The sequence below is a fragment of the Aquila chrysaetos genome, chromosome 4 (assembly GCF_900496995.4).
Source record: "Aquila chrysaetos chrysaetos chromosome 4, bAquChr1.4, whole genome shotgun sequence".
Lineage (NCBI taxonomy): Eukaryota > Metazoa > Chordata > Aves > Accipitriformes > Accipitridae > Aquila > Aquila chrysaetos.
Window position 1 is genome coordinate 9,405,338 of NC_044007.1, and position 21,790 is coordinate 9,427,127.

At 40.7% G+C, this 21,790-nt stretch overlaps 1 protein-coding gene across 9 annotated transcripts in view; it reads right to left on the reverse strand.

Annotated features, from left to right (window-relative positions):
• Positions 1-21,790, reverse strand: part of EFR3A (EFR3 homolog A) — a 97,662-nt gene that overhangs the window by 6,091 nt on the left and 69,781 nt on the right. For 8 of the 9 annotated variants that reach the window (XM_030011427.2, XM_030011423.2, XM_030011428.2 and 5 more), the window contains 7 exons: positions 19,165-19,326; positions 13,568-13,699; positions 12,982-13,049; positions 11,637-11,764; positions 9,507-9,557; positions 3,818-3,906; positions 38-86 (listed from right to left, as the gene is read on the reverse strand). In XM_030011427.2, coding sequence (XP_029867287.1) covers positions 38-86; positions 3,818-3,906; positions 9,507-9,557; positions 11,637-11,764; positions 12,982-13,049; positions 13,568-13,699; positions 19,165-19,326 — 679 coding nt within the window. The remainder of the gene's footprint in view (positions 1-37; positions 87-3,817; positions 3,907-9,506; positions 9,558-11,636; positions 11,765-12,981; positions 13,050-13,567; positions 13,700-19,164; positions 19,327-21,790) is intronic. The other variant, XM_030011422.2, reaches the window with a different exon arrangement.

A 21,790-nucleotide genomic window follows, 5' to 3' on the forward strand; every position in this document is an offset into this window, starting at 1 on the left:
AACTATGCTGCATAAACACGATTGCCATAAATCTTACCAATCGCTTTCTTCAAAGCCTCAAAGGTGATTTCTTCAGTATTATCAACCTAAACACAAAGAAACAAAACCCCTTAAACTTCACATAAAACATACAGGCTTCTGAAAAATAAGGAATGTGATAAATACCGAAGGCCAAAACTGCCACAGAACTCTTCTGCCTTACAAGTTTCTAATAGCTTTATTTGGAGTTTCTATAACAGCCAACAGATCGCTAATTCACGTTTTTAAGCCACTGCAATTAGTAAGGAAATTATTATCAGATGAGATCAAGGAAAACTTTCCAAATTCTAGTCAAGATGTCTATGGCAACAATACTTTGGAAAAGGACTTGAATTTTGACAGAACACTCCTTTGGGTCAGGAGTATGCTGTGGTGTTTCTGTACTGTTAAGCTTCAGTACTGGTTCTTAAGACAGGTGTTGTGCATAATAGCAAGGGCTTCCTGAGACTAGTTGAGTTACCAGCAATGTGATACTAAAGTAAGAGATAGCAGTGGAGGGTTGAGTGGAAAATGGTTATTGCTTTAAGCTAATTTCATACCAGTATGGGCTCCAAATAATTTGGTGCTTATGTCATAAACGTTGAAGCTAAAGGGCTCTTCATAACAAGCTATGTCTGAATGCACTGAGAAAATTTGTTCATTTAGCGATATGAATATCCATTTTCTGCTGCAGATGTACTTCATTAGGAATTGGTAATTTTGCAGCCCGAAGGAAAGATGCATGAACATTTCTCTGAAGAGCTCCAGCTCATGGATCTTAGTGTTTCAGTTCTTAACAGACCTAGAGTTTCTATACCAGTAAGTATATTTACAGTGACACCACTGTGATAGTATCAATGGATAGTGCTGAGATTGCAGAACAGTGTTCATCTGAATACAGCATGGTTTCTTAGCTTGGACCGCCTTCCTTTAATCTTTCAAAACTCACTACATGTAAACAGGCAGCACTTAGTTTTCCTTATAAACACAAATTGTTTAGAATAGTCTAATATGATTTCAGATAAAAGATCTGTAAGGTAGCAAAAAATTATTTCACCCAATTCAGAAGACTCTGAATTCTTTCAATTTTTTAAGTAATTGACTTTACCTACTGTAAATGGAAAAGCCAGAATTAGCTGTTTCCTTTTTACATCAGTGTTATTTCAGGAGATGGAGCTATAAATGATACTTTTCTAACAGATTTTACTACATTAGCATTGTATTCTCTACCTCTGAATATATAAAAGGTTAGTAAATAAACAGCAAAACACCGTTTATGTCAAATATTTGTGGATATGGCTAGAGATAAAGAGTATTCAGGTTTTGAAATAATCACCTTTTATACAATTCATATTTGGTAAATATTACTTCTTTATGGCAGCCTTTCAAATTTCTAATTAACTTCCATAGTAGTTGCTGATATTAGCCAGCATTATACTTGGTTATTAATATCATAGAAGCACTAGCTTTTACAACTGCTTTCATCTTATAAATGGAGATAACTATGGAATAAAACATCTTCCTGAACAGGATTCACTAACAGACTTGCCACAACAAAAAACTTTGATTGTGCTGACAAAAGAATTGTATTTGTATTGTATACAATAATATTAGATTATTGTACACAATAATATTAGGTTAAATACAATAATATTGTACACAATAATACTACAATAGATATTTCATGGATAAACAGTCTTCTACCTAAGACAGAATAGAAATGATACCATATATCATTAATCCTAAAACTTCAATTAATTAGGCAGTCTACCCTCGCAATCATAAAGCCTTATGCTCCTTTTTTTTGCAGTTTAATTCTGCTGACAGTTCTGGATAATGTTATACTTACTAATCTACATAGCATGAGAACCTGATTTAGTATCCTTGTGGACTTTTTTCTTTTTTTTCTCCTCTTCAGTTACATCCAGTGTATCATCTTATGTTGCAGCTCGCCAAAAACACGCATTATGAGGGAATAAGAATTAGCAAAAATTATGGAGCACCAATACTGAAGGAACAGGCTGCCCAGAGAAGTGGTTGAGTCACCATCCCTGAAGGTGTTTGAAAAACATGTAGATGTGGCACTTAGGAGGGACATAGTTTAGTGGCAGACTTGCTAATGCTAGGTTAATGGTTGGACTCGATGATCTTAAGGGTCTTTTCCAACCTAAATAATTGCGTGATTCTATGAATAACCGATTGCAAGATCATAATATTGGAGCCTCACCATGACCGAGAAGTTCATTCTGGTCTACCTACCAGTTTTTCAGTTGTTCATGATCAAGGTGCAGACAGCAAATTGGAAAATATTGGTTTTCCCTTTGCATTGTAAACAAACATTGTAAAGCAACTAAAGGAGGAATACTTTGTTTCATGTGTTTCTAATTAATAAAATTCTTGTTTTTAAGAGAGACAAACAGTAATTCATTAACCAAGACACTGTACCACATTGAACTGAGAACCCATACAAAGGTTTTTATTTATCTACAACTGCTGTATCCTCTTCAAAAACGTCTATATATCAATGCTTAACATAATATCAGCATAATCATTTGAATCTGAAATGGAAACATCTCTCATTTAATTCTACTTTCAAGAGAGATGTTCAATCACATATAGTCATATATAATACATGATTTTAAAAAAGGATAATAATGGCAAACACCCCCATTCCTGTTGGAAGCATTTACTTTCTTCAGAAAGCTAAAGATTGTGATAATCTGGCTTATTTTTCAAACACTTTTTTCTTCTTTCTCCTTAACCTTTATCTAGTTTATGCTTGCTAAAGCACAATAGCAAGAATTGAACACAAAATATCATCTGAGGTATCATCAGCACAAAGCAGAAAGCAATAATAATAACAACAACAATGATGCAAAACATAAATCATTTCTGTCAGTAAGTTCTAAAATGAAGCTTGTTCCTTTGCAATAGCTTAATACTGCTTTTTTAACTAACATTCAGCTTGACTCTGTCCACACATTCTATTTCATGTCCCTAGCCGGTTTGTGCTTGAAGACACTAAAGGTAGGATTCATTTGCAGGTACAAATACCTCAATTTCAACATCTAATTTCCATCGCAGCCAGCAGAAATCTCATTAACAAAAATCAGCAGAATTTTGGAAAAGGTTCAGTAGAAATAGAAATTTATTTTAAGAAATACTTCAAATGAATTGTCAAAAGTGGTGGGGTAATTTTAATTATAATACAGTCTTCCTAAGGGATAATAAGCACCAGCTCCTGTACCCTCCATATGAACTTTTTGTTGCTACTTTATCCTTCCTGTGACTTTAAAGCGCTGTGTGCTAAACTCTTCTGGAAGGGAAAAGTGATACTGTAACACAGTGGTGTAGGTAGCCTGACCCTCTCAAAGACAGCAGGTCTCCCACTAGTCTTACATCTGTCAGCCCCATGTGGGTGAACAAGACTCTCGGATACTTCAAATGATGCAGCGATACAGACGTACGAATTTATCTGATCCCTCAAAATGCAAAGAAAATATTTTAGAATATCTACTCATAAAATATTAGTTGTTTGGCATATATATGTATTGTTACCCCATATTCTGCAGTACTATCTGTAAAAACTACAGTGACAAAATACTTTATATTTTTATACAGTGAGATCAGTATCAGTATCTTTGACAACACATTTCTGCAAACGCAGGAGTTAAAAAAAACAGAACACCAAAGCATTTAACATTACTAGAACAACTAGACATTAGACTTTCTGGGACAACTTCATTTGCATTCCCCCCCCCCCAAGATGCTACTTTAAAATATCCTGTTATTTTCATACCTTATCCTCTGTGTTGTTGCCAGGCAGAATATCCACCTGAATAGATACCGTGTCCACAATGCTCTTCCTCCTGGAGAGTCTGTCCTCATCTAGAAGAAAAACAATTTATCTCACTTTCTGTGTAACAGTTGAAACATGATCAATCAAATTTCTACACATCAGATGCAGATTTCTTTCTATATGTGTATTTAACCCAAGATCATCTATTTTATAATTTGGATTGTTGTGAAAAACAATCAATTACTACTCTAAATTATTAAATATGAAGGAAAATGACCTCTATATTGTCCCTTTCCCCCTCTTATCCCAGATCTTGCCAACTTTCCCTTGAAAGCCCAGAATTTAAAAAAAAAAGAGATGAGATCTTATTCAAATGCATAATAAATAACATAGCACACGATGATATATTGCTGCAGAGTAATTTACAAAAGCCTGAACTTATTTTTTTGGTTGTGAAACTGAAATATTAAGGTCTCAAACTGAAGGTATTCTGAAACAGGAAAGGGCTTCTTGGAAGATGACTCATTGACAGAAAAAATAAAGATTTCTGAATGGAAATGAACAATCCTTCCTTATTCTTGTTACTACAAGTACCATATTCAGTGAATCTAAAAATCTACTTGGTGAAAAAAATTCTCTCCGTTTCTAACTTCCTACAAACATTTTACCAAGTCCAGCTGGCCTAAAAAGTTGTCAGAATAACACCAACTGTGCTGATACTAAAAGGAGCACAACAATTTCATTAATGCTTAAGCAGATTATGATCAAATGATCCATCAATGGATTTTCCTTTTGTGACTGCGTTCCTGAGACAACACACCAATAATCTTTCCTCACTTTTGACATTTAATATATTAACATAAGATTTAAAAAAAACAGTAAAAATACATTTACAGAGGTGTCATGAGTTTCCTCTAACAAATGGAGACTTGAGCGGCCTGACTTCCGTGTATCTCATTTACAAAACCATGCATTGCGATGTCACATTTTCGATTTTAGCCAAGATCAAGCCATTTGGACCTGGCCATTATTACTTGATAACTTGCACTGCACATAGTTAGAAGCACCCACAGGCACTTGATACTAAGATAAAGAGAATGACAGTAAAACTCCTGCACCACAAGGTAATTTATGCTGGTTCTTTACAACCTTTGTTTAAACCACTTCTAGCAACGCGCTTTAGCAGTGCAAATATTGAGCATGAACAAAGAGAATTCATTCCAGCAGAGCTGACCATACTCAGCTTTTAAAAATGAAGAAATAACTTTCAGAAGTCTTATAAATGAAATGCCATTTTAAGATCAAGAGGCAGTGAAAGAACAAGATTAGTGAAAACCACCTGAATTCTAGCTATCTTTGCCAGGTTCTCAGAGACCCTGAGCATTTGAAGTGGCATTTTGAATGATTTACTTAATTTTTAATCCCTGGCTCACTGGTACACAACCCAATACATACAGAGTCTGAGGAAATCACTTTAGCCCTCAAGAGTAAACACAAGACAAAACTACATCTTTGCTGCCATCTTGCTGCTCTCTCTATAATTGACATGCAACCACCAGAAGATACATTTCTGGGACTACCTTGGATAAAAATTCATTTTTGTAATGGGTGCCTCACTATACTTGCCTAATAAAAATGCCCATTTATCTCTAATTTCAGCGTATTTAGTGGGTAAAATATCGTGAAAATTGCAATTTTTTTTTCTGTTATATGATATAAAGCTCATCTCCACACGCGCAAAGGAGCCCAGAGGCACGAGGGCAGTGGTGGAGCCCCAATACCCACTGCCCCCGTCCCTGCCAGGGCTGTCCCAGGAGCCTTGGCCCCACGGTCCGGCGGTGGCATCCACCCCATGGGGCAATGGGAGCAGCTCTCCGGGCCACCTCGCTGACAGAGGTGGCATCAGTGACTGGGGTACGGGATGCATTGTGGGATGCAGGGGAACAGCATCTTGGGATTGCACGAGGCTTACTATGGGATGTTTAGGGGAGGAGCAAGGGTGGGGAAAAGGAGGACTGAGATGGTTTGAGATGCTTGAGAAGGAGCAAGCAACAAAAGCAGAGCAATAAGGGGATAAAGGCATCAGTCCCTTGTAAACCAGTTGCTGATCAGTACATGCATCTGGCCATGCCCTGAGCCTCATCAGTGCAGCCTGTCCCATCTTCTAATTAAATTCCATTTCTCTTTTCCTGGGTGAGGGACTCTATTCTTTGTGCAGGTGTGTGCATGTGGGTCTGAGCACAGCAACTGGAGTCAGACCACAGGTCAGAAGGCCTGTGTGTCTGAAGTGAGCAAAGGTGCACAACATCCGTGTGTGATCAAGAGGCAATATCAAGCTGGACCAGCAGGCCATTAAGTCGAGTGGCCTGTGAACGGCGGGTGTCCGTGTGTGTCTGGCTTTCTGTGCGTCTCTGAAGGGGAGGCACCTGGAAGGACCAGGAGGCCAGGACAACTGTCAGAAAGACCATGGAGCCTGGGGGGTTAACTGAGACCCATGTGTACACACACATGTGCATTACTGTTGGGCTGGTTTTGGCTGGAATAGAGTTAGTTTTCTTCACAGTAGCTACTATGGGACTATGTTTTGGATTTGTGACCAAAACAGTGTTGATAATACAAGGATGTTCTAGCTGTTGCTGAGCAGTGCTTACAGAGTCAAGGCCTTTTCTGCTCCTCACACTGCCCTGCCACTGAGTAGGCTGGGAGTGCACAAGAAATTGGGAGGGGACGCAGCTGGGATACCTGATCCCAAATGACCAAAGGGATATTCCAGACCATATTACATCATGCTCAGCAATAAAACCAGGAGGGAGGTTGGCGGGGTGGCCACTGCTCGGGGAATGGCTGGGAATTGGTAGGTTGGTGGTAAGCAACCGTTTTCATTTGCATCACTTGTCTTTCTTGGGTTTTATTGCTCTCTGTGTTATTTTCCTTTTCATTACAATTTAATATTACTATTGCCATTATTAGTATTATTTTATTTCAATTATTATACTGTTCTTATCTCAACCCATGTGTTTTCTCACTTCCAATTCTCTTTCCCCATCCTGCTGAGGGGAAGAAAGAGCAAGTGGCTGTGTGGTGCTTAGTTACCAGCTGGGGTTAAATGAAGACAGTCCTTCTTGGTGCCCAATGTGGGGCTTGAAGGGTTTGAGATAACACCACATTTGATTGGAATGTGGCAGATCGAATTTATAGCTGTTATTGGTGTTTAGCTATTAATTGACAGGGTCCTGTCCTTGCCATGTGGTGGGCTTGCTTTGCTGTATATTAGAGTCTAGTGCTCATTAGTGGCTGCTTTTTGCTTTTGCTGCTTGCTGTACTGCTTGTCATCTTACTCTGCTGTGCCTGAGAAAATTTTGATAACAGCAATGGTGATGCTCCTGGGCTGGCAGATAGCCAGGGCATTGCTGCTGTTTCTGTGCTGCTGTACTGGACAGGCTGGAACTCCAGCGCGAACTTGAGTCAAAGGGACTGCGACCTCTGGATCAATCCACGTGGGAGCAGGATACCCCAAAGCAGCTGTGGCCGTGGATAAGTCCACACCAGAGCAGGTACATCTCGAAGCATCTGTGGCTGTGGTTATGTCTGTGCTGCAGCAGGTATAGCTCTGAAGGGATTGTGGCCCAAGGATAAGTCCATGCAGGAGAAGGTACAACTCAAAGCAACTGTGGCTGTGGATAAGTTTATGTTGCAGCAGGTATACGCCTGGAGAGACTGTGGCTCATAGATAAGGCTCCACTCGGAGCAGGTACACCCCTAAGGGACTGCAGTCTGTGGGTAAGTCCAAGCTGGATCAGGGGCAAGGGGATGAGTTCTTTGCAATATTAAACCCTATAGTCTGGCCCCAAAGGGACGAGGGGTGGAGACTGTAATAGAAATACCTTTAAATTGTTGTAACCCATGATTTGAGTTGCAGGTTATAGGAGCTACTATAGCAGGAACTACCTGAACCAAGGAGGACAAGCCTTACAAGAAGCAGTGCAAGTGCAGCAGTGACCGGACCTGAGCTGGCTTTGGTGCCCAATAACTCGACACAACACACCACCTCTCCTGTCCTGACTGACCACCGTAACAGATGGAGCCCAAAGTTGTGGACTGAATGAACTCAATGGACATTTGTGGACATTTTATGGGCATTTCACAGGGGTGGTCCACAGAATAAGGGAATGACATGCGTGTATTATATCTAAGGATGGCAAGGGGAGTGGGGGTTAATGAGGATGTATTGGACAGTGTGGGACCAGAGCATGATATAAATGGTATGGAATAAGGGGTGGAGAACGTGCTGGTTTTGGCTGGGATAATTTTCTTCACAGTAGTTACTATGGGACTATGTTTTGGATTTGTGACCAAAGTGTTCATAACACATGGACATTTTCATTAGCGCTGAGCAGTGCTTACACAGAGTCAAGGCCTTTTCTGCTTTTAACACAGCCCCACCAGCAAGTACGCTGGGGGTACACAAGAAGTTGGGAAGGGACACAGCTGGGACAGCTAACCCCAACTGACCAAAGGGATATTCCAGACCTTATGGCATCATGCTCATGGAACGTTCAGAGTGATGGCATTTGTCTTCCCAAGTAACTGTTATGTGTGACGGAGCCCTGCTTTCCTGGAGATGGCTGAACGCCTGCCTGCCCATGGGAACTGGTGAATGAATTCCTTGTTTTGCTTTGCTTGCATGCGCAGCTTTTGCTTTACCTATGAAACTCTTTTTATCTCAAGCCATGAGTTTTCTCACTTTTACCCTTCTGATTCTCTTCCTCATCCCACTGGTGGGGAGTGAGCAAGCGGCTGCACGGTGCTTAGCTGCCAGCTGGGGTTAAACCATGACAGTCCTTTTTGGCAGCTGTGTCATCTCCCAACTTCTTGTGCACCCCCAGCCTACTCGCTGGTGGGGTGGGGTGAGAAGCAGAAAAGGCCTTGACACTGTGTAAGCACTGCTCAGCAATAACGAAAATATCTCTGTATTATCAATGCTGTTTTCAGCACAAAGTGAAAACATAGTCCCATACAAGCTACTATGGAAAAAATTAACTCTATCCCAGTCAAAACCAGCACAACTGTGCACAAGGGGTATCTGTACCAGCAGCTGGACTGGGGCTGTGGGCCTTGGGGACTCACATGCTCAGATGCCAGTGACTGGGAAGGCTGGGAACCAGGAGACAGCTGGTGGGTAGACAATGTCTAAGCTCAGCTACCAGTGGGATGTACACAGAACTTATGCATATATACATGTCCCACTAATGAGCCTTTATCCTGAACAGCCAGCAAGTAAGATGAATCATCGTTCCATGAACAGCTGAGAGCTTCTTCCAACTTCCTACCAAGTTCTTGTAATTTCACTCAAAGACATAATTAGTACTATCACAAAAATTATACCCATAGCTCTACTACCTGCTCAGGAAAAGACAATAGGAAGTTACCATGTTGTAGAGTTCCAAATCAAGAATAAACACAAAGAGAAACCTTGCAGCAGCTAACATTTCTACAGGTATGTCAAGGAGATAAACAAACAAAAAAACCCGAAAGGAAACACTAAGTACACTAAATACGACACAATTTCTGGCCTAAAGGTCTAAAGGCCTTCTAAAAGCGGGTTTTTTTTTTTTTTTGGACTGTGCACATCCTATACAGACACACTACAGCTACCAGGAGAGCAGGCTGACCTACAACTCATTGTTACCTTTTGACTTGTGTCTGCATTTATGAGGTTTTTTACCTGACGGAAATAGGGCTAAATTAAAAAAAAAATTATATATGTACAGACAAAAAATTATTAAATGTACATTTAAGTATCAGCTTCCCCCCTCCCCCAAATAAGGAAGAGTACAAGGTACAAAAAGTTGCAAGTATGAATGTCTTTCAAACTGGTAAGAAGTACCAAAAACTGAAGGAGAAACAGGATGAATATTCTGTGTCTATAAGTAATTGTTAAGCATTACATCATTAATATGCAGAAACACTAGATATAATTAGGATGAAATCTTTACTGGCTTTTTGGGTTCAACCATAACTTTCACAGGAATACATAAAAAAAAAATGTGTCCATCTTTTACTAAAATTATTGATATATTTTGAAACACTATATTCTAGCATAATATAATAGTAGAAATTAAACATTTAAGTCAAAATGAAAAGTTTTAGAATTCCAAAATACTCACTTTGGTCCTGATTTAATTAAATGAAAATCTTGGAAGCTCAATATCAGAGGATCAGAGATTAATGATCCTAATCAGATATGGTAACAGACATGAAACCAGTTTTGGTTACTGGTTTTTGCAAAAGACTACAACACAAAAAAACCCCACCCATCTGATTCACATACTCTAAGATTTAGCATTAAATATGGCCATTTCTCATCACTTGAACAGGCAATTAAGCATGTACTTGCAGCTAAACTCGCTTAACCTTGTCAGAACTTACATATCTTCCTGTGTAGGAATGCATTTTTATGAAAGTACCCAAGAAAAACCTGGCATGGTCATTTGGATATAAATACCTCTCATTTTCTAGAAGAGGCTTAACGTAAGTTTCCAACCAGGCTATCTTTTTTATTCCATTCTCATTCACTCACTCAAAGACAGTAAAAATTGAAAAAGTAACATTTCCTTACTTCCTACTTAACTCTTCCGCCAATACTAAAACATAATGTTAACTGTTTTTTGGATGCCAGAGAAATAATCTGTCAAGTATAGCAACATTTTCCTTTTTAGAAGATGACAACGAGCAACAGAAAACACAGACATTGCAGCTGTGTCTCAGAATATATCACTAGTTTGCCTGCTAGCACATGGGACAAAACCACATCTGTTGTTCTGGAGAACTCATTCCCTCCCATAGCAGCTATCCAAAAAATCTTATTCAAGAGCGGGCGGCAATGTCTCTGAATCATGCTGCCAAGTGTGACAGATCTGGCATTCACTGTCCATATGTACTATGTTTCTTTCTGTGCATAACCTACAAAACATAGGAATAATTTTCCTGCTAGGAACTTTTATTTCTCAAAAATGTCATGATTCAGACTGGGATGTCCCATAGTCTATTACAATAATAACCAGTTATGTACAGCCACAAAACACACACAGTTAGTAAAACAAATGCTTCAAACAATTTTTTTCAGTGAGTTGCTCAATTGGCTGTTGAAAATATATTAAAAGCAGAAAACAGTGTCACATACTAAGCTAGTCATTCACTCACTATTCAGGCATCCTGGGTAGCATGGACTCTCACAAATCTGCCTCAGGCATACTTTATTTTCATTGTGTTACCTGACGTTAAGCTAGCATAGGTATGTAATAGAGGAAAACATAACACTTTTGATTAAATTAACATCTGATCATTGAGAATTTGGCTAAGGCCAATAACTCAAGTCAGCGTAAGGCCAGATGGCAAAAAGATGGGATATGTTTCATCTAGTGTTTATATAAAAAGGATGAAGTATGCTGACTTGTATAATCCTTCCTCTCCTGCTAACTCAAATTAATACAGAAAACCAGTAATAATCACAACTATCTTCACAGATATTCTTTCAAAAGCAAAGAATTCATTAAAAAAAGCTGAAGTGGGTTCAAGAATTTTCTGCCCCACATCCTGAATTTAAGGAAAAATAAATCTTAAAAGGAAACAAAGTTGAAACTTCTTAGCAATAATACTGTAGCTAATGCGAAAAAAACCCAAACATCTTGAGAAAACAAAATTATACTATGATTAAGTTTTCTTGACAAGCAGTCACATTACATTTCATTGGCACACAACACATTAAGAAAGCATTCTTAACTGGTACTTAGCAGTTTTGCCACTAATCACCACTTACCTGTTACCTGGGGTACATACGGAACTGACAATCTTTCCACACTGTATCCACTGCCTCCTAATGATTCTGCAATCTTGTTCGTCAGGAAAAATAAATTTTTTTCATGCTTCTCTAAGGATTTTGGAAGACTGTAAAAATATACATGTGAAGTTATTATCTGCCAATAGAGATTTGTTCATTAAGTAAAATATTTTTCCAATGTCTGCAAGCAACCAAAAAGCTGGTATGATCAATGGTAATGATTTGATGGAAATAAAACTTGCTCAGTTTTTTAGGAATGAATATACACCCCAGAATTAGTCCACTGAATACCTCTGCAATATTTTAAATTACCTTAACACTTCTTGTTTATCTGCAATATGTTCCTCACCTACATCTTGCTACATCTTGCAAGAATATGGTATTTGTTAATTAGGAAAAACTGTAGAGTAATAGTATTTGCCATTTGCCAGCAACGTGCCCTTGTGGCAAAAAAGGCTAAGGGTATCCTGGGCTGCATTAGGAGGAGTACTGCCAGCAGGTCAAGGGAGGACATCCTTTCCCTCTACTCAGCACTGGTAAGGCCACACCTGGAGTACTGTGTCAAGTGCTGGGCTCTCCAGGACAGGAGAGACATGGACTTTAGAGATTCCAACAAAAGGGTCACTAAGGTGGATTAAGGGACTGGAGCATCTCTCCAATGAAGAAAGACAGAGAGAGCTGGGACAGTTCAGCATGGAGAAAAGAAGGTGGATCTTATCAATGTGTACAACTACCTTAAGGGAGAGATGGTGGAAAGACAACAGAGCCAGGCTCTTTTCAGTGGTGTCCACTGACAGGAGCAGAAGCAATGGGCACAAACAAACACAGAAGGTTCTGTTTGAACATCAAGAAACACTTCTTTACTGTGAGGGTGACCAAGCAGTGGCACAGGTTGCCCAGAGAGATTGTGGAGTCTCCATCCTTGGGAGATATTCCAAAGCCATCTGGATGTGGTCCTGGACAGCCTGCTCTAGGTGACCGTGCTTGAGTAGGGGGGTTGGACCAGATGACCTCCAGAGGTCCCTTCCAACCTCACCTGTTCTGTGATTCAGTGAAAATGCATTTTGCTGTGTTAGCACTTACACCAAGTATCACAGTGTGCAGATGTAAGTCCCTCTGACTACAATAAAAAAAAAGTCTGAAAACCTGATTTTTTTCATATATGCATATATGCTTTTAATGCTTGGTTTTCTTCTGCCTATCCTGTACACTATTAAACCTCTAAACTATTTTTCACATATGCAACATATTTCAATGATACGTGATTTTTAATAGTAAAATAGGTACCTCACTCTTCATTAGTTCACATTCTATATCTACTTACTTGCATTTGTCTTTAAAAATTGTTTCTGGTAGAAAATAAGATGCTTCCAGACTTCTAGTTTCGATGACCTGAAAAAAAACCAAGACAAACAGTAGAAACAGAGTAGTTCCATAGCTATTTTCTCCAATGACTAAGTTGCTTAAAGCAGTTCTACTGTAGCAGATTACCAATCCTTCACTAACATCTCAGCACAAATAAGACCTTTAAAATGTCTTCTAACCAGAGAAAGAGATTGCAGCACTCACCCTTTAGACTAAAAATCTGGTTCTCATGGTCTTGTGCATGTCAGTACTGTTTTACCAAAGCCAATGAGGCTGTAAAGTCTTATACCATATGCGGATTTAGCCCGTTATATATGGTACCACAAGCAAAATAAAAATGCTATACCTTGAGAGAAGAATATTCTGTGCATAATTTTAAGAGTCAGCAAGAAATGCCATTGGAGACCAAAGACAAAGAGCAATGTTGGTGGACACAAATAGAGTAGAGGAACACCACAAGCAATTACTTGACAGAAGTTATTTACCCATTTTACAATAGAATGTCTACTGTTCTAAGTTACTTAAATTACTTAATTATGTGTTACCTTGCTGACATGCTGACAAAAGGCAGGAACTGCAATCATCTGACTGAGAAAGTTTAGATATGCTGCAACCAATGCCATGACACCACAACGATTAAACATTGGCAGATTATCCTCATTGATGATGGCAATGTCCTGAAATATAAAAGATAACGTTATACTTTCCAAAGTTAACAGGTTGTCCCAAATATATGGAAGTCAAAATTAGTAATATTAGCTGACATATGATAACTATTTGGTATTACTTAGCATTTAATACCTCTCATCTTAAAATCCTAGTCTTTTAGCTTACTCCTGAATTAGGTAGAGACTTTGAAGGATTCAACACCCATGAAGAGAAATAAATCCATTCAACTCAAACTTCTGTGTCTCAGAGAGTACGGGTTAATAACTGGTAGTCTCTTGTCCTTACCACCTGCTGATCATAACTTTTTTCAGGAAAATTAGGAACAGTAGTTTAATAGTAAAAATCACTCTTCTGAGTCACAGATACAGTACCATAAAGCAAATTATTTAATGCTTATTAGCATTTCTCTGTTTATTCAGACTGTGTTGTTTTACTCTAGTAGAATCATAGAATCATTTAGGTTGGAAAAGACCTTCAAGATCATCGAGTCCAACTACCAACCATGTCCACTAAACCATGTCCTGAAGCGCCTTGTCTACATGCTTTTTGAATACTTCCAGGGATGGTGACTCTACCACTTCCCTGGGCAGCCTGTTCCAATACCTGACAACTCTTTCAGTAAAGAAATTTTTCCCAATATCAAATCTAAACCTCCCTTGCCGCAAGTTGAGGCCATTTCCTCTCGTCCTATCTCCAGCCACCTGACAGAAGAGACCAGCACCCACCTCACTACAACCTTTCAGGTAGTTGTAGAGAGCCATAAGGTCTCCCCTCAGCCTCCTTTTCTCCAGACTAAACAACCCCAGTTCCCTCAGCCGCTCCTCGTAAGACTCGTGCTCCAGGCCCTTCACCAACTTGGTTGCCCTTCTCTGGACACGCTCCACCTCCATGTCTTTCCTGTAGTGAGGGGCCCAAAACTGAACACAGCACTCGAGGTGCGGCCTCACCAGTGCCGAGTACAGGGGGACAATCACCTCCCTGCTCCTGCTGGCCACACTATTTCTGATACAGGCCAGGATGCCGTTGGCCACCTTGGCCACCTGGGCACACTGCTGGCTCATATTTAGCCGGCTGTCGACCAGCACCCCCAGGTCTTTCTCTGCCGGGCAGCTTTCCAGCCACTCTTCCCCAAGCCTGTAGCGCTGCATGGGGTTGTTGTGACCCAAGTGCAGGACCCGGCACTTGGCCTTGTTGAACCTCAAACAATTGGCCTTGGCCCATCGATCCAGCCTGTCCAGATCCCTCTGTAGAGCCTTCCTACCCTCGAGCAGATCAACCCTGCCTCCCAACTTGGTGTCATCTGCAAACTTACTGAGGGTGCACTCGATCCCCTCGTCCAGATCATTAATAAAGACATGAAACACAACTGGTCCCAAAACTGAGCCCTGGGGACCACCACTTGTGACCAGCCGCTGTATTGGGTTTGTGTAGCAAGGTTTTGGTAGCGGGGGGGGTTACAGAGATGGCTTCTGTGAGAAGCTGCTGGAAGCTTCCCCTGTGTCTGACAGAACCAATACCAGCTGGCTCGAAGATGGACCTGCCGCTGGCCAAGGCCAAGCCCATCAGCGATAGTGGTAGCGCCTCTGTGATAACATTTTTAAGAAGGAAAAAAAGTTGCTGGGACAGACAGAAACAGCAGCCAGAGAGAGGAGTGAGAACAATGTGAAAGAAACAACCCTGCAGACCCCAAGGTCAGTGAAGAAGGAGGGGGAGGAGGTGCTCCAGGCGCCAGAGCAGAGATTCCCCTGCAGCCTGTGGGGAAGACCATGGTGAGGCAGGCTGTCCTCCTGCAGCCCAGGGAGGTCCACGGGGGAGCAGATCTCCACCTGCAGCCTGGGGAGGACCCCATGCCAGAGCAGGTGGGTGCCTGAAGGAGGCTGTGACCCCGTGGGAAGCTCGCGCTGGAGCAGGCTCCTGGCAGGACCTGTGGCCCCATGGAGAGAGGAGCCCACGGAGCAGGTTTTCTAGCAGGACTTGTGACCCCGCGGGGGACCCACGCTGGAGCAGTGTGTGAAGAACTGCAGCCCATGGGAAGGACCCACATTGGAGAAGTTCGTGAAGGACTGTCTCCTGTGGGAGGGACCCCACGCTGGAGCAGGGTAAGAGTGTGAGGAGTCCTGCCCCTGAGAAGGATGAAGCAGCAGAAATAATGCGTGATGAACTGACCGTAAACCCCACTGCCCGTCCCCCTGCACCGCTGGCAGGGGTAGGCAGAGAATCCGGGAGTGAAGTTGTGCCCGGGAAGAAGGGAGGGGTGGAGGGAAGGTGTTCTGAGATTTGGTTTTATTTCTCATTACCCTACTCTGGTTGATTGGTAATAAATTGAGTTAATTTTCCCTAAGTCGAGTCTGTTTTGCCCATGATGGTAATTTGTGAGTGATCTCTCCTGTCCTTATCTTGACCCACAAGCCCTTTGTTATATTTTCTCTCCCCTGTCCAGCTGAGGAGGGGGGAGTGATAGAACGGCTTTGGTGGGCACCTGGAGTCCAGCCAGGGTCAACCCACCACAGCTGCCACCTGGATTTAACTTCATTCACCACAACCCTCTGGGCTCAGCCATCCAGCCAGTTTTTTACCCAATAAAGAATACACCTGTTTAAGCCATGAGCTGCCAGCTTCTCAAGGACTATGACACGAAAGACAGCATCAAAGGCCCTACTAAAGTCCAGGCAGACAACATTCACAGCCTTTTCCTCATCCACTAGGTGGGCCACCTGGTCATAGAAGGAGATCAGGTTGGTGAAGCAGGACCTGCCTTTCATGAACCCACGCTGGCTGGGCCTGATCCCCTGGTTGTCCTGCACATGCCGTGTGAGCGCACTCAAGATGAACCGCTCCATAATCTTCCCCGGTACCGGGGTCAGGCTGACAGGCTTGTAGTTCCCCAGATCCTCCCTCCGACCCTTCTTGTAAATGGGCATCGCATTGGCAAGCCTCCAGTCATCTGGGACCTCCCCTGTTGACCAGGATTGCTGATAAATGACGGAGAGTGGCTTGGCAAGCACCTCCACCAGCTCCCTCAGTACTCTTGGATGGATCCCATCTGGTCCCATAGACTTGTGAGTGTCCAGACGGCGTAGCAGGATGCTAACTATTTCCTCCTGGATTATGGGGGGTATATTCTGCTCTCCATCCTTGCCTTCCAGCTCAGGGGGCAGAGTACCCTGAGGATAACTGGTCTCACCATTAAAGACTGAGGCAAAGAAGGCATTAAGTACCTCAGCCTTTTCCTCATCTCTGGTGGCAATGTTCCCCTCTGTATCCAATAAAGGACAGATATTCTCCTTGGCTCTCTTTTTATTTTTAACATATTTCTAAAAACATTTTTTGTTGCCTCTTACAACAGTGGGCAGATTAAGTTCTAGCTGAGCTTTTGCCTTACTAATTTACTCTCTGCATGACCTAACAAGATCCCTGTACTCTTCCTGAGTTGCCTACCCTTTCTTCCAAAGATGGTAAACTCTCCCTTTTTTTCTTGAGTCCTTGAAGAATGTCCAGCCTTCCTGGACCCCTTTGCCCTTCAGGACTGTCTCCCAAGGGACTCTCAACCAGTGTCCTGAAAAGGCCAAAGTTTGCCCTCTGGAAGTCCATAGCGGTGGTTGTGCTGACCACCTTCCTTGCCTCACCAAAAATTGAGAATTCTATCATTTCACGGTCGCTAAGCCCGAGACGGCCTCCAACCATCACACCTCCCACCAGTCCTTCCCTGTTTGTAAACAGTAGGTCTAGCAAGGCTCCTCCCCTGGTAGGCTCACCTACCAGCTGTGTCAGAAAGTTATCTTCCACACACTTCAGGAACCTCCTAGACTGCTTGCTCTCCGCCGTGTTATATTTCCAGCAGATGTCTGGAAAGTTGAAGTCCCACATGAGAACAAGGGCACATGATTGTGAGACTACTGCCAGCCGCTTATAGAATGTTTTATCTGTCTCTTCAAGCTGGTTGGGTGATCTATAACAGACTCCCGGCACGATATCTGCCTTGTTGGCCTTCCCTCTCATCCTCACCCATAAGCACTCAACCTTGTCATCACAATCATGGAGCTCTGTACAATCAAAACACTGCCTAACATAGAGAGCCACCCCACCACCTCTCCTTCCTTGGCTATCCCTTCTGAAGAGTTTATAGCCATCCATTGCAGCACTCCAGTCATGGCAGTCATCCCACCATGTTTCTGTGATGGCGACTAAGTCATATCTCTCCTGCTGCACAACGGCTTCCAGCTCCTCCTGTTTATTGCCCATGCCGCGTGCACTGGCATAGATGCACTTGAGCTGGGCTATCGATTCCACCCCCAACATTGGCATGCTGCCCCCAGGCTCAGCTCTGGTGAGCCTAGTTTTATCCCCTACCCCCTTCAAACCTAGTTTAAAGCCCTCTCTACGAGCCCCGCCATCTCATGAGTGAGAATCCTTTTCCCCCTTTGAGACAGCTGGACTCCATCTGTCCCCAGCAAGCCTGGTGCCGTGTAAACCTCCCCATGACCAGAAAACCCAAAATTCCACCGAGGGCACCAGCCTCTGAGCCACGTATTCCTTTCAGTATATTTCCCTGCCACTGAAGGGATTGAGGAAAACACTACCTGTGCTCCCGATCCTTCCACTAATCACCCCAGTGCCCTGAAGTCCCTTTTCGTTGCCTTTGGATTTCTCCCCACAATCTCATCACTGCCAACCTGTACAACTAATAGCGGGTAATAATCAGAGGGCCAAACCAGACCAGGGAGTTTCCTAATGTCATTTTCATCAAGTAAGGATTTGGTTCAGTGTCATATTTTAAAATTAAGGATGCACTCGGGACTTCAGAGGTTTCATAATGCAGGTGCACGTTAGGGAATAAGGCTAATGGCAGAAAGTGAAGTGGGAATACAGGACACAATTTCATCAGATTTCTATGGCATATGCTAGCAATATTTTTTTTGAATGCTTTAATTTCAACACAGATAAACCTACGAAGTTTTACAGTTTCACTGAGGACTGTATGCAAGTATAAAATAATGTTTGATCCTGTAAAGGAAATGTTAAGGAATAAAGCCTGTCAACACGCTGATAGAATTTTACTCTAAGGTAAGATTTAATAGCCTGGTTTGACAAATATTTCCAACTAATCAATTAACCTAAAGCTTTCTTTGAAGGTGAGGACATTCCGTATATTTTATACAGAACACTGACGCAAGATCACAGGTTTTAAGAACAGCCTGACAATCTAGGGAATGTTTCAACAAATTTCCACAGCTGCTATATTTCCCGAAGAGAACATGCTGTAGAAGTTTGTAACAAATCTGATTAGCTGAGGCTTCCCTATTAATAAGTGGTATGTACGAAGTGCACTTCCTTAATAGATCAATCAAATTTGGACTGAATGATGTGATTTCCAATTTTAAGATCAATATGAAAACAAAAAACAGTTATCCACATCTCCAATAACAAATATAAACTGTCAATCAATGAACCCAAGACTGATTCAGACTCATACCTGCAAAGCAATAGCTAATCGAATGAGGTCAATAACCACTTCTTCATTGGCTAGTTCAATTGTGGTAAGAGCTAGAGATGTAAACAGCAGTTCAAAGTTTTTTTGGACATTGTCTTCTTCTTTACAGCCTAAGTAGATGTGTCTGTACAACTGCTGACCGTGCTATAAAAGATAACAAAGGGAAAATGAGTATTAAAATCACAGAATAATTTAGGTTAGAAATGATAATATAAAGGTCCTCTAGTCCAACTCCCTACTCCAAGCACAGCCAACTTTGATGTTAGATCATTTTAGATAGAGAATTAAAAAATAGAATACATGTATACACATGCACAAACAAGTACATGATTACTTATGAGGACTACTACTTTATAACAACAGCTTCTTTATAAATACAGCACTGTTCTATTTTATGTAGAAGTGTACAGATAGGGAAGATGATAAAGTGAATTGCACTTGAATACTGCACTGTGTGTGAGACACTGGCATTCATTTCCTATTCAGAAAAAAAATTGCCAAATTATGAAAAGAAGAAAACAGAAAGTAGATCTTGAAACATTCTCAAGAACATTCAAGTAACTGAGGAGCTTCAAGGGTTATCCTCGTGAAGACATCAAAAAGTTGTTCATTAAGCAAGGCTCCTTGAATAGCAAACCAAGAAAAAGTTCTGCTAGATGGTGTTTCAGAAGATGAGTAGGACTTATTTATCAATGTGCGTAGGGAGGCTCTAGCTCTAGTGAAGAACATAGGTTATCTAATTAAAGACCCTCAACTTCGAAAGTGACTTTCCTCGTAACACTGTGCTTAACCAAATTTTTATAAAGAAACTATTATCTCAACACAAAAAAAGAAATGAAAACACAGAAAGGCAGGATAAGAAGCAGGTTTTGCATGCAACCACCCCAGCATTCTTAATCTGTAGAGGATACAGGTCTTTATCAGTTGACACAGTTAATTTTCAAGATCTAAGGACTGACGCTTCATGGAAGTACTAGTTCAATTTTAGAAGGAAAAAGAAAACTCATTTTAACATCTGTTTTTGAAGCAGGACATATTCACTTAAGAAATAATAAAGATGTTGTTGGTCTTTTTATTACTTCTAAAATCAAATATGTAGTTGTTCAAATATATGTTTTATTTAGAAAAGAGGGAAAGAGAGCTATTAGCAAAGCACAGAAGCTATTATGAAATAAGCACGCTAAAGGTTAGCTGTTTAAAGACACAGTATATTTGGAAAACAAAAGTAACGAAATGATTCATCCCACTGATAAAGAATTGCACTTAGATATGAAAATAAATTATTATGTGGATTTTCGTGACACGTAGTATCTTTCTAGAAGATTGCAAAATGCAAGAAGTTCAGTATTTCCCTTTAAAAAAAGGAAAGAAATAAACCTCCTGGCTTTGAGAAAGTGGACTCAGATGAAAAGAGTTTTGTATCTATGTCTGGTTTAATTCCACCTAATTTTAGGTACTGAGATTCCTAAGTATGATACACAATTGCCTTAGGATCCCCATCTAACATCAAACAACCCTACATGGTCATTCAGATCTTAACGGACTTCTGGAGATGCTTCACCCCTCTTGTTTGATTATGCAAGGGTTCTTGGAAGAGTAGGCTGCTAACTTACACATCTACACTAGGTAACATTAGGTTTATGATATGCACCTGAAACAGTATCACATACATAATTATAGAATGACTTCATTCCCCAGGGTTAATGCATTTTTTTTGGAAGACTGTATAATCTTTTCTTGACCTGATAAGAGTCTCTTTTCCTCTCCTGCCCTCTTTTTCAGATGAGAGTGTTAATAATTCAAATATTTAGTTTGACAATTAAAATTTTCATCTAGCAAAATCAGTAAATACAACTTACCCAAACTGTTTTAAATCCTAGATATTAAATTGAAGAATTAAAATTTAATTCACTTTTACAAAGATACATTACTAATAATGGCCAATGTTGGAGTATTCTTTATATTTGTATTATTTCAGTATTAATCAAAACAGGTGTAAATAAACTGCAAGGAATATCAACTGTATTAACTTAGCAAGAACATTTATCTTGCAATGTTACTTGAAAATCGCACAACTCTAGTATGCATATTATTACATATGTAGTATTTTTGCCTCTGGACAAGTTAAACTGCAATTCTTTTGGTTTTTATGATTAGAATATTAAATTAGGTCAGCACTCTGAAGACACACATTTTTATTTCGCAGTTAATAGGAAACAAAAACAAAGCAGCATGGGATAGCTGTGAGAAATGAATATATTTTCTCAGGCAGATAACAGTGATAAATGTTCTAAAGCCTGCTTGAGATGACTTCAAGTAATTTGTACTTATTTGTTTACAAACATACCTACACAGATAAACCATAATCAGGAATGACAGAGCACACTACTATCTGCATTCTTCCCCACATAGAAAATTAGGTGTTTACTGTAAAGAAGTAATTTCACTCCACATAAGCATCACCTAAAAAAAAATAAATCTGTTTTTCTTTAGAAGCAAACATACTCAGAAGTCAACCGGCACAATGTCCTGTAAAAGCAATCTTGTAAGAAGGTGCATTTTTTTCTTCAAAGTTAACTTTCTTTGACATCTTTACCTAAAACATAAG